Genomic DNA, 14,344 nt, shown 5'->3' on the forward strand with positions numbered 1-14,344 from the left:
TTTTGGTAATATTTAAAATTCTTAACATTGACTGACAAGGCACTTTCTTTCCACTTCTCTTTTGGTTGATAATTTTGTTAAAAATATTTTTGTATTAACTTCAGTGAATAGTTAGTTTATATATGTGTATTTCCTGATTTGCTCCTTCATCTCCTACCCTGGCACCTCTCTGAGACTTAATAATCACTCTTTGACAGGCCAGCATGCTGCAGTGTAGAAGATTTAACTTTAAAAGCAAAATTATGTTCTTGTTAAAACTTCCCCTGGAGATCTTAGGAAAATTTTCTCCCAGTTTTGGGTGCAAATGTGGGTCAGAAAGCAATTTGTTTTTTGATATTTCTGGAAATCCCAAATCACAACATGTCATTCTTCAAAAGCAGCTGTGGGCCCATACTGTGCACTGTCTATACGACCCATTTTACACTGGGGATAATTCTATGACAGAAAAATGTGACTGCAAGGGAACCCCCAGAACATTTATAAATGGTTTGGGTAAAAAGAGTGTCTGGTGTGCTCAGAGTGCATATCGTTTGGGGAAAGGAGCAGTTAATGGCCATTACAGGAAAATAGTAATGATGTGGTGAACTCTGTAAGAGCACACGAATGCTGGCAGACCTCGCCCTGTGCTGCTGTCACCGCACTCCTGGAGAGTCATTACAGTTTAAACTAAATCATACATCAGTGCACTATTGTGGTGTGTTGTGTCTTCAAAATCTCTGAGTCCCAAAATAAAGCAAAGACCCCTTCCTATTCCCTCACCATCCATTCTGCCATCTGTAACCTGAAATCTAGTACGGTTTTGTCAGGAGGAACATGGAAGGGCCGCTTATATTGACTACATAGCTCTATTATTTTACATTCAAATTGCAAAGCACCCTTACCTAATCTTACCAGTTATCCATCATCATAGCTCTCCATATTAGGTAACGGCAGATGGGAAACCGACCAGGCTCTTTCCTGGTTGGAATAGTGCGTCTTTAACAGTGTCTTGTTGCCTGTAGGCGAGCACCGATGTTCCCCAGTAGTGCAGATGTGTGTAGGGTAGGGATAATATCTTACATTTAATGAACAGTGTTGTGGGCTCTGAGCAACCTTATTAGGGTAAATGTTATTAGCTTTTGTTTTGTAGATGAGGAAACTGAAGCTCAGAGGAAAGGTTAGTGACTTAACGTGAAATTACCCTTTAATAAATGGGTGGGGCAAAGCCACATTTACATGCAGTTTTTTATAACCTTGTTTCTGTATTCTTCATTGAGTGTGAACCTTTGTGCTAGAGACTGGAGAGGGCACTACCAGATCCGAAGTGGTCATCCCCCAGGCCTGACCTTCCAGTTAGGGAGGTAAAATAAGATTGTTCCGGAACAGTGCACAGCATTGTATGCTTGGTGGCAGTGGGCTAGAGGGAGAAGTCCCTGGAGGGTGGAGAGTTTTCACAGGAGGGGAGTGGAAATGATGCTCAAGGAATGGCCACGTTAGGCAAAGATTCTACAGCATTAGCCAAGACAAGGTGTTGGCAATAGGCAAGATGTATTGAGGACAGTGAGAAAACTAATCCATTGGGGGCGAAGAGTTTGTGTAAGAGAAAAGGGGGATGGAATGAGGGTGGAAAGATTTGAAAGCCAGACCAAAGCATGCATTCTCTAAGGAAGGTTTACCATAGGGAGTGAAGGGGCCTTGGGAAGCTACACTTGGCAAGTCTTTACAGAGAGAACGGAGCTGGGGAAACCAGGCAGGAGGCTGTTAAGGTAGATCAACTTTGAGGTCTGGGCTTTGGTGAAGTAGATGACGGTGGGACTGCAAGGCCAGCGGACAACTTGGGTGACTGATTGGAAGTGGGAGGAGAAGGACCCACCATCTATTTGATTCAAGAGTATGAGAACTGTGCATTTTTCTTTCTCCTGGGAATTTTAGACCCTTATTATTTCCTATAAACTAGCTCCTCTATTATTTTATTGCTTCTGTTCATTCATTTATTCAAAAGATTTTTTTGTGTGCCACATTTCCAGGTCTGGATGATTTCTGTGTATGCATCCTTCTAAAAATACAAAAGTACACAAGTGGGTAGGTTTGTGTTTAAGGTGCACCTACCAGGAACGCCTCAGTTACAAGTGGAAATCGATCCCTTTTTAGCATGTGCAGACAGAAACCATTTTAGTTGAGACCTCAGAAATATAATTTAGTAATCAGAACCAATCAGCATTTGACACAATTTCGTACACAATGATTTCAAGGAATTAGTGATGCTGAAACTAAAGTTAACAGGTGATGGATCTTTGCGTATTTTGGTAAAGGTTTATTTTGCTTTTGGCCAGGCTGGCTTCACCTCTTTTGAACCCTCTACTTATAAATGTGGTTAAGGTAGGCATCTGTCACATAATGACTTCATTCCTGTTGGTTGTGACAGTTTGGCATTTACATTTGGCGTTGCATAATAAAATGACATATTTGGATGTCACATATCCTTAGAGTGGTTCTGGGAGTTTTCATAAAACCCAGCCCTTCTTATAGGTTGGACTTCCAGAGAACTACACGTTATTAATTTTTTTGCCATTAACTTGGCAATGTAACTTTGGGCTGTACGTTATTTCCCAACACGGGAAATGAAAATAAGCTTAGTTTTGTCTTTGTGAGTGGATTTATTCAGTGCTTATATGTGCGACTAAGATTAGCCCCATCATGGAATATTTTTAAAGACTTGGCATATTTAATTTTAACAATGCAGATGTTTCTTGAAAGGTAGATTTGGCTTAGTCCATTAATATTTGCTGGGGGAACAAAGGGTTAACTGAAGTGTACTTGGCAAAATCAAATGGAACCAAAGCATAAATTGAATATGATTAGGGTGTATTTCCCCCACAGAAGAGTTTTGTTTAAAATACACCATGACCAAAAGCTTAATTATCAAAATAAAACAAGAGGAATCAAGAGTTACAGGCTTCTGATATTGTGTTTCAGCCCTTAGTTCCCTTCACACAGTTATCAGCATGTGTAATTTCCATGCATAATAGCACTAGTTATTGTTGTCATTTGTAAAGGGAGATTAACAGATAGTAAGTACAAACAAACCCAAATAAGTACTGAATAGAGAGGTGACAAAGAAGAAAAGACCTCTTTAATGTTAATTATAACTGGTAGGAAGTCTAGACAAATTATATTATCTGTTTTCTATATGATTTGAAAGGACATTTAGTTAGTAACTCTGTCAGAGATAGAGTTAGGTGTTTGCTTTAGAAACAGGTGAGGTGACAATTTAGCATCTCCTTGGTTGGCAGCTTGCTAGTGAGTCATGAAGTTGTAGTAAATTGATGGAATCAAGTTTCCAAAGCACCTGAAGGGTAGTTGAGCTTTGCGAAGGGTGTATTTTAAAAAATTAAAGAATAACTTTAATTTGCAGGTTATATCCCAGTAATTAAAAATGTATTGTCTCGGGGCACCTGGGTGGCTCAGTGGGTTAAAGCCTCTGCCTTTGGCTCAGGTCATGATCTCAGGGTCCTGGGATCGAGCTCCGCATCGGGCTCTCTGCTCAGCGGGGAGCCTGCTTCCCCCTACCCCCCGCCCACCTGCCTTTCTGCCTACTTGTGATCTTTCTCTGTGTGTCAAATAAATAAATAAAATCCTTAAAAAAATTATTGTCTCAAAACATGCAGGTTGTTGCCTGTATGCTTGCGTTTTAAAACTTTTGTTTAGAATTGAATGAATTACAGTTGGGGTTGGCATCCTTACCTGATACCTATTCCAAAGTGTGCGTAAAGCCTCAGATAGCAACTTTAAGGTAGCAAAGCCAAATGAACGATCAAGGAGTAGTCCAGTCCTCCATGTCTCATACATAGTTTGCTTGAATTCTACTGCTTCCTTTACTAATATGCCTAAATGGGTACTTTGGAAAGAACTAGTCTCACTGTTAGTATTCATAAGCTGCATTGAAAATGTAATACCTGCTGCGGTCAGTACCACTGTCTCCCTCTGTATCCCCCATGCCTAGGACAGGCTAAAATGAAGTGTCTGGTTTCCTTAATTCTGAGGGGCCATCGATTGTGAACTGCACTCTTGACTTAACAGTGCTTTTGAAGGAAACAAATATGTTATTAAATGTACATATCAATTGTAAATACATCTGGGTTTCTGAAATATCAAAATGTGAATTAAAATCATGTCCTCAAGTCAGGAAAATGTAGTTATAGGCCTGATGAATTAGAACAGAGTTGCCTGTGACCCAGAACCACTGATTCCTTCTTCTAGTTTGTGTTCTGCTGTGGTGGTGGTTTTTTGTCTTGGGTAGGAGCCACATGACTCCTTTTTTTCCATCTCGTTTGGCGTTTATACTTGGTACTATACAACTTGGTTCTTAAGGCCAAACCTTACTGAATTACTTTTAGTCTTTGTGTGTGTGAATCTTTCTTATTTAGGTTGTCATTTCCTGAAACTCTGTATCTGGGGCCGCTTTGGCTACTCCACACAACATTTAATGTAATTCTGGGCATATATTAAAGGTTTCATAAGGAGTCCTTGAGATGCTCTATCTGAAAAGTTTAATTTTTAAAGTAGTTCAGCGTATTGATTGAAGATAGGAATGAAGTTCACTGTGAATGTATTGACTAGTGAATTTTATAATCTTTAAAGGTATTATATTTTCTTTTAGTCAAAAACTTTTACAGTCTATGTTCTCTGGCTGTGAAAGCCATAAATAGAGCTGGAAGAACTGATTTTTGGTGCTCTCTCTTGAGTCTGGTTGTAGTTTCTTCCAAGAAGAGCCTATTCTGAGGACTGAGGTCGCACGGCACAACAATGAATGGGGACATCCTGCAGATTTGGAGTAAAGCCATGCAGCAATGTTAATAAGTGGCAAATGAAGGTCCCCAATGTAATTAAGCAGCATTTGTGTATATACTGCTCTGAGCTAGGGGGAAAAGACCAACGAGCTGCTCCATTGAGAAACAGAGAACAGGGTTAAACACGCCAGTGATTCTTTCCTTAATCACATCTCACATAGCTCTCTGGCTTTCATTCTTTTGCATGTGTCCTTCTCTCTGCCTAAGTGGTCTTTTCTGCTTTCTCCACCTGCCAAACTTCTACTCACTCTTCAAGACCATTTCAAAAGTTCTGCTTCCCCACATATTCCCAAGACCCAAAGACAGCTAAGTCCCTATTTGCAGCTGCCTAGGTGGGAGCACCATGCAGTAGGGAACACACCTCGTACCCCAGCACTTCAGCCTACTTTGCTTAGCCTTATTGTGCCTAATACATGCAGCACTAAACCCATAAACTCAGGTACCTTCATAAGAACACCTGAGCTTTGGGGTGCCCGGGTGGCTCAATTGGTTAGGCATCCGACTCTTGGTTTTAGCTCAGGTCATGATCTCAGGGTTGTGAGATCGAGTCCCATGTCGGGCTCCATGCTCAGCAGGGAGTCTACTTGGTATTCTCTCTCTCCCTCTGCCCCCCCACCCACATGCTCATGTGCATGTGTTCTCTAAATACATACATGCATGCATACATACCTACATAAAATCTTTTTTTTGAAGAAGAAGAATACCTGAGCTTTGCTCCACCCCATTCGTGCAGTTTTGTATCCCTTTTGGAGCAGGTATGTTTTATAGCAAACATGACACTGATTTAAGATAATAGGCATGTTGTTTTCACATCTCTATGAGAAAATTCAAACAAGAGCGGCAGGGAGGGTAACTGAAGAAGGAAAGTGAGAAGAGAGTCTAAAGGCCAGAGAAGTGGGCAATGACTGTTTCAGAAGTGGGAAAAGAGTGGTCGGTTGAAATTGTCCTTGAAAACATTGCAGCCAGTTTTATGCCTCCAGATTATGTGTGTAGAAGAATCTGTCTTAATTTTAAATAATTGCTTCCTTTAAGTGTTTCTTATATGCTGAGTATAGCTCTAAGTGTGCTAAACGTATTGCATCATTACAACCTGTAAATACTGTTGTTGGGCCTATTTTACAGAGAAGGAAGCTGAGCACAGCAGTTAAGTCACTAGCTAGTAGTCATTCAGCTATTGGGAAAGCCATTCATTTCTACATGGTATACTCTTTTTTAAGGATTTATATATTTATTTTAGGGAGCATGCATAAGTAGGGGGAGGGGCACACAGAGAGGGAGAAGCAGACTTCCCACTGAGCAGGGAGCCCGACATGGGGCTCCATCCCAGGATCCTGGGATCATGAGCTGAGCACCCAGCTGAGCTGAGCCACCCAGGTGCCCTACATGGTATACTCTTGACTTTGATAATGGTCTTTATCAATGACCGAAAACCCATCCGTGTGTAATCATATAAGCTTTTACTGGGAGGTTTTGCTGAATGCGTGCCAGGGAGTCTATTTTAAGAAGGGAAGAATATCTTACGTGATCTTTTTTTTTTTTTTTTTAATATGAAGAGTTTTCTAACTGTTAAGGTTGGGGCATAGATCAAAGTGACATGTCAGAGAAGAATGATAAGGAGCTATTTCAGAATCTCTAAGGAAAGTTTGAGCTAAATGAGTCCATCTTGATAATGAAAGGGATTTTATTTTGTTTGTTTAAAGATTTATTTTTTTATTGGAGAGAGAAAGAGAAGCAGATTCCCTGCTCAATACAGTGCCTGACACAGGCTCGATCTCACCACCTTGTGATCATGACCTGAGCCAAAACCGAGAGTCGAATGCCTAACCGACTGAGCCACGCAGGTGCCCTGAAAGGGGTTTTTGTGTGTATTTGTTTGATGGTGGCAATAAAACTGAAGTGTTCTCTTTCTTCTCTCAAGGGCTGGTTGATTTGTGAGGAGCCAACCTGTCGAAATCGAACTCGACGCCTTCCCCTTCAGTTCTCCCGAAATGGGCCTCTTTGCCAAGTCTGCATGAAAGCTACACTTCGTCCAGAGGTAATAGTCACATGATGCTAAAGAACTGTTTAGAAGGGAGCGGGGGTCTGTATTTTCCCATCCCTTAGCTCTGAGAGGTAGATATTTGATATTTGCCCTCTGGAAACACCCTACTACCACACACGTGTATTTTTTTTTAAATTCAGACTTCAAAAAGGTAAATACTTTATTTTTTCACATCATGAATAACACTACTGACTAATGTTAAAAGAGAAACTGACTAGTTCTCATCAAAATTACTCTGGTTTCTTTGGTTGCCACTGCATAATCACACAGAAGGAACTGCTTTTATAGAAACTTGTCCTCGGACTAGGTCAGAACCCCTTCTGTAAGGGCCATAAAACCTCCCAAACCTATGCCCTAAAGGATTTATTGTCTTTGTGTGGGATTCCATTGTTTCCAAGGGACGGCATATCCAGCTTTTTCTCTACCCGAGCACGTACACCTGAGGGAGGAGGCCCGCTATCATTAGTGACTTCCAAGTAGGGAGCACGTAGTCTGGAAACACCTTCCTGGTATTGGCTTTCCTTGTGTTGTACCCTTGGAGCATCATCACCCCAAGCAGCATTCCTCACACTGTGGGGAGAGAAATGTTTGAAGGTCTTCCTTGCAAAGAGGGTTTTGTGATCAGTACATCTACCAAAGTCTGGGCTAGCCAGAGTTAAACAAGCTTATTGCACATTGTCTGAGAGCCTGTAAAATGATAATATGCAATCAACCTCTCCAGTACAGGACTGTAATGTGCCTTGCTTTACAAATGTGTCCGGCGCGAGGATTTATAAGGATTTTGGTGAGAAGAAAGTAGGAATAAGGAAACTGTTATTTACTTTTTTTTTTTTTTAATGCTAAGGCAGTGTTCTATAATCAAGTCTTGACTTCAGGTCTTTTCACTGAAAAGGGTTGGTATACAGGCTAGTTTTAGGAAAATACTTTAAAGTCCTAATGGCTCCTTATTTTAAGATAACAGGTCACTTCACTAAAATTTAGTGAGGAGTCTTAAACTACAAATGGCTACTACCATTGTATATTCTCTTGCTGTTTTGCATAGCCATATGTATTTTTTAAAAGATTTTATGTATTTATTTGAGAGAGAGAGAGAGTGAGATCGAGAGAGAGAGCACACCAGCAGAGGGGAGGGGCAGAGGGAGAGGGAGAAGCCGACTTCCCGCTGAGCAGGGAGCCATATGCGTGACTTGATCCCAGGAGCCCCAGATCACGACCTGAGCCAAAGGCAGACACTTAACCGACTGAGGCACCCAGGCACCCTGCCATAGGTATTTTTTCAGTCATGATGAAAGTATGCTTCTGTATCATGTTTATCTTTTGTCAAGTGTCTGTGTTGCTACATCATTTTCAGTACCAAAACCAAATTTAACATTTTCTCTTGTTGGACATTTTAGGCTACTTTTACTGTCTCTTTATTAGAAAATTATAATGACTATTCTCCTGCTTATATTATTTTTTATTGTTACTTGAAATATTTCTTGATAAATTCTTCTTGAGAATGCATGTCAAAATTCCTAAATACAATATGGTCATGAATCATATTGCTACATTGCTTTCTTAATGGGTTTTCCCAACTTAAACTGTAGCCAGTACTTGATGCATGTACCAGTTTTACCACTGTCTTTGCACCATTTGGACATTATCATTATTTTTAGCTAATTTAGTAAGTATAAAATGTTCCTTGCCTTATTTTGTATATCTTTGATAATTAGTTAAGTAGTATATAGTTTTTTTAAGATTCTATTTATTTATTTGACAGAGAAAAAGATCACAAGTAGGCAGAGAGGCAGGCAGAGAGAAAGGGGGGAAGCAGGCTCCCCACTGAGCAGAGAGCCTGACTCGGGGCTCGATCCCAGGACCCTGAGATCATGACCTGAGCTGAAGGCAGAGGCTTAGCCCACTGAGCCACCCAGGTGCCCCTGTAGTTTTTTTTTTTTTTTTAACAAAAATATGGAAACACTTAGTGAGAATTAGGTATTGTACTAAGTTGGTCTCATCCCAACACTTGGATTAGCAAGTGTAGGAAGAGAACAAAAGTATATGTATTTAGTGTGACTCATCACTCCACTTGTAGACTCTAGGGGAATCACCTGGCTTCATGAACCGATGCTGCCTTTGAGACTTCTTAAACATCTAGCTCATCAAGTCAAGTTTAGTGAAGATTGAATTACTTCTTAGAAAGTCAGTGAGTTTTATGATGATTCCACTGTTGGTGAGAGAAAGTAAAAGGAGACTGGATAGCTAATAGATTGGTAGCCCTCCAGTAAACGTTGATGATGATATTGGTAGTGGTTCAATAAATCAGGTCATCATTTGTCATTTAGTACCCTTTTTTTTAATGAGTGAGCCACCACAGGCATTTTGAAGTACTTTACCCATGTTCATATCCTTGTCCTCAAAATGGTAACATTTTAGGCCGACTTTTACCAAGGTTATCAGCCACTCTTGACAGGGAGGAGCTTTCATAGTGCAGGGTCATATTTCTTGGGTTGCACTGCTGCTCTGAACATGACCTTTTGGGGTAACTGGAGGTTCAGAGCATCCTGGTTGGTGATACTGCCTGTATTGTCAAGGGACCTTGACAGTAGGTCTGAACCCACTCTTCTGCAGTCTGTTTGGATGCTAGTGATGAGTTGGGCATTGCTTGATTCTGTGTATGAGGTTCCTGGGCTTTCCTAGTAAGAGGGAAGTGGCACCTGTCCAGAGACCATTCCAAAGAAGCTCCAGAATCAGTGATAGAATGGACAGGATCATTGTAATTACTATAGGGTTTTCTCAAGTGTCTGTTTTTCAGGATTATGCTTACCTGATCCTTAAGTTATAGGGTGCTGTGCCTCAATCATACATTACTTTCATTTAATAATTGTTTATTAAACACCTACTACATCTTAGGTAGTGTGGGGCTGGGGGCAAACCAATGAACAGGACATTTCCTTATTTATAAAGGTAGTTTCACATTGCATAAATTATATAAAATTGATATCTGTGGGCAAGAATAGACATTTGCAAATACCTGTTTGGACAGAAGCACCAGACCTTCCCGATGCTTGCCTAGTGGGGGCTTTAGGTACATTGTTCAAGTTTGATGGTAAAGCACTTGCCACTTACCATGCCAGTCTCATCCTTACATAATAAATCTCCTCTTATTTAGTCCTTGGTTGCATTTGGCTTGAGTACTTTCCAGGACTGACTTGGGGTATGAAAGTTGGCTCTTCTTCTGACTCATGTTGCCAAAGTCATAAGAAAGCTGGGACAGTTTTGTTCCCAGGGTTTTAGATGTGTCCATCTTCTCAGATACCTTTAGGGGGAAAAAAATCAGTTAAGTTTTTTCATGTTCACAGGAATTTAACAGTATTCAAATTGCTGATTATTTAAAAATACATTCTCTGAGTGTTCTCTGTTACATAGGAAGTACACATAAATGCAAGAATTCAAGCTTCAATATATACATGCGTTCCTAAATAAGTAGAACCTGTTTTCACACGGGGGAAATAGACACAGTACTTTCCCAAGTTAGAAAATAAATATTTTAATATCTCATTATTTCAAGGACCTGATTTTGACTTCTTACAGTGGCCAAAGTCTGGCTGTGAGGTGAACCGATAGGGGATTCTGTATTCTGTAATTCACCAAAACTAAAGGGTTAGTTTGTTTTGTTTAGTTTGCACTATAGAACTAAGATTTTGAGCTAAATTAAACTTCTGCTCACTAACACTTCTGTTCTTGATACAGAGGTGAGAAAGCATCTACATGTGACTCCCTGGGCTGTGGCAGAAATCACTGAGGAAGTCTCATAGCCCCTGGGCTAGAGCACTGTGGTGGATGCCTTCATCCTGTTTATTCAGCTAAATTTCTTGAAGGCCACTTATAAAGAAAGCAGTAGAAGGACTCCTAGGTCTACTCTGGGATACTTTTAGTGTTTCTCACATTATCCTCAGTTGTAAAATTGTGAGGATCCTTTATAATGGAATGTGTATACCATACAGGACTTTGGCCTTCAAAAAAGAAGAAGGGGTAATATTGAATTTGTGGTCATTTGTTAGTTTCAAAATGGTTGCAGCTGAAGTGTTGATTTGGTAAGTCGATTAGGGACAGTGAGAATATTGCCAGGCTACCTGAGAAGAAGTGTCTTATTTCTGCATAAGATGAAAGCATGAAAATAATTGTGGTCTCTTAGGGCAGTAATTATGAGTTGTGCAGGCAGAGAACCTTGGAACTGTGATAGAAAGTCTTAGGCATCTGTACCTAGTCACTGGTTACCATCCAGGAGTTAGTGGATTTTTACCGTGAAGGGGCTTTTGGACTTGTCCATTGTAATTTTGGTGTGCCTGTTTGTTGATGCAGAGTTTGTTAAACTTAAACTCTTAACCATGAAGCAGACGATAGCTTTCTTTTTCAATAGAGTTTTTCATTTTTATTAAGGTGAAATTCACATAACGAAATCAACCATTTTAAAGTGAATAATGAAGTGGCACTTAGTACATTCACAAATGTTGTAAGACCACTACTTCTATCTAGTTCCAAAACATTTCATCACCCCACAAGAAAACCCTGTACCCTTTAAGCCATTGTACCTCAATCCTCCCCTTCTCCCAGTCCTGGGAACCACTGATCTGCTTTATATCTCTGTGGATTTCCTTATTCCGGATATTTCATATACATGGAAACATATTATATGTGACCTTTGGTGTCTGGCATCTTTGACCTAGCATATTTCTGAGGTTCATCTGTGTTACAACCTGTGTCAGTACTTCATTCTTTTTTAAGACCAAGTAATAGTCTGTTAAATAGCTATACTACAGTCTGTTTGTCCGTTCATCTATCTGTGGACATTTGGGTTGCTTCTTTCAATATACTTTGAATTCTATTAATTTCATTAGCTGGACAGATTTTACATTTGGCTTAAATATGTTATATTTATAATATAATGTTAATAAGATAATATTAATATCTTACATTTGGCTCACTTGTTGGCCCTAGTTCAGCTGAATGGTACTACACAAAGCTAGGCTGATCCCTTCCTCTGTTCAGTAAGTACTTGCTCAACACCAGCTCTGCCTGCTCTGAGAACCTTTTAGATACATGAAGGTAGCTATCTTCATGAGCCTTCTCCTCCTTGGCCCAGTTTTCCTAGATCTTCAACCATTTCTGTAGTGCTCTGCTTTCAGAATAATCATCCTAGTCTAGAGTTTGTGTCCCAGTAAAGTGAGAAGCCCAAAACAGCATGCAGCCCTTCGAGTGCTCTTGCTAGCACTAGTCTGGAGCAGAATAAACCTGTCGTTGCTTACTTTTCTAGGTAGTAAATTTCTATGAAGTCTACTTAGGGTTGCATTAACTTTCCTAGCATCCATATTCACAGTGTTGACTCATTTTGAACATCCCATCTACTAAGATATGTAATGTTTTTGCACATGCAACTGCTAAGCCATGGCTTACCAGATTTCCTGAGATCCATGTGGTTTTTTTAGATCTCTCTGTAAGGCTCCATTAGTAGTGTGTTAGTTTCCTAAGTCCGCTGTAACAAAGTACCACAAGCTAGGTGGCCTAAAACAAGAGAAATGTATTGTTTGACCATTCTAAAATCTAAGGAGAACTTGGAAATCCAGGGGACAGCCTGGCTCTTTCTCCTCCTGAAAACACTAGGGAAGAATCATTCCTTGCCTCCTTTAGCTTCTAGTAATCTTTGGCATTCGTTGGCCTATAAATGCATCACTGCAGTCTCTGCTTAATAGTCATGTGGCCATTTTGTCCCTCTGTAGCTCCGTCCCTCTTCTTCCTATAACTTCACCAGGCATATTGGATTGGGGCCTATGCTAATCCAGTATGACCTCACCTTCATTTGATTTTTCTCTGCCGAGACCCCGTTTCCAAATAGGACTTCAGTATAACTTTTTAGGGACACAGTTCAACTCATAAGATAGGAATTATACTGAGCTTGGGAAAATGGAAACCAAAAGTAACAGTAGCTTAACCAGAACAAACATTTAATTCACGAAGAAACTTTAATTTTTTCTCACACGACAGAAATCCAGGTGTGGGCTGTCCTAGATTGCAGTGGTGGCTCCCTAGTGTCATCAGGTGCACAGGTGCCTCTGCCCTTCTGTATCACCAGGCTTTTACTCTCAAGCTGCACACATTCCTTCAAGCCATCACGGGCCACAAGACAGAGAAAAGGTTGAAGGGTCAAAAACGTGCACCTCCCATCCAAGTCAGTTCTTTGAGTAGCCTTTCCGGAAGTCTCACCCAGCATTCATGCTTACATTTTGGGAGCCAGAAACTAGTCACATGGAGATAATAGCTTATTTTGTTACCAAAGAAGAGTAGACTGGATATTGGGAGCCAACCAGCAGTCTCTGTGACTGAGACCTTCCAGTGAACCCTGGGAAATGTTGTCTTTCTGAGCCCAGCCCATCACCACCCCATTGTGAGTCTTTGGATCCTGATTCTGCTGTGCACCCAGCATTTTGGCTTCTACAGATCTGATGCGGTGATTAGCCTTCCCTATTTTATCTTCTCCAAAATATTGACTAAAATGTTGTCGTGTGTTTTTGCACATACCAATGGATAGATGCCTTTGTCCAGTTGGACACTGCTCCATTTTAATCAGCACCCTTTGTGTAGCATTGTTCTACGAGTTGCTAATTATCTTGGCTTCTGACTTATTGTTCTCCACAAGGGGTCTCTCCCAAGGAGAAGACCGCAACATCACTGATCAGAAGCTAATGGTCTCATGGGTTTGTAACTATTTTGGCCCCTGGAATAAGAAATCATGGGGTCTTTCTCCCTTGACAGTCTGGTATTTTAAGCAGTATATTTAAGAATGTGATTGCTTTTACTCATTCTCTACCAGAAGCCATGTGCTTAAGGAGAAGAATCCTATAATTTCTTAAAATACGCTTCTGTTGGTTGGCCAGGAGAGAGTAGTGTAAGGCTCCATGTGATGACCCTGGCCAAAGAGTCTTCAGTAAGTGTGGGAACCACAAGATAGGCCCATAATAATTAATCATGGAATGTTGATAAATATTAACTAATTAGAACTCAAAAATAATCATTAAACCATGGACCTAAAAGAAATAAGGGGTAACCTATAGTGAAAATTATGTATGGAGTTTCTAATCACCATAGTGGAAAAACAGAAAATCACAAAGAAACTGGGAGGCACAGGCCCTGCTTTTCATAGACCTCTGTTCCAATGGAGAAGGTAAGGAAATACAAACTCTCCACATTTCAATGACCAGAGGGAGAAAGAGGCAGCCACAGTGTTATGATCATGGCAGGCCCTAATCAGTAAGGTAGGAAGGAACGATAAGGGGGAGATGAGAAGTTGTCATTAGGCTAGAGCGGTTCTTCTCAGCTGGGGTGGTTTTGCCCCCAGGGGACATTTTGGTTGTCACACTTGGGGGGGTGGTGAGTGCTACTGGCATCTAGTGGACGGAGGCCAGGGATGCCACCAGACATCCTGCAGTGCACAGGA

The 14,344-nt window shown here is 40.7% G+C and overlaps 1 protein-coding gene across 1 annotated transcript in view; it reads left to right on the top strand.

The window, feature by feature from the left end:
• POLA1 (DNA polymerase alpha 1, catalytic subunit) overlaps window positions 1–14,344 on the top strand; it is a 183,874-nt gene that overhangs the window by 71,368 nt on the left and 98,162 nt on the right. The window contains exon 9 of the mRNA XM_080795324.1: window positions 6,748–6,864. Within this exon, the coding sequence (XP_080651450.1) occupies window positions 6,748–6,864 (117 nt within the window). The remainder of the gene's footprint in view (window positions 1–6,747; window positions 6,865–14,344) is intronic.

Source organism: Martes martes, assembly GCF_963455335.1.
Source record: "Martes martes genome assembly, chromosome: X".
Lineage (NCBI taxonomy): Eukaryota > Metazoa > Chordata > Mammalia > Carnivora > Mustelidae > Martes > Martes martes.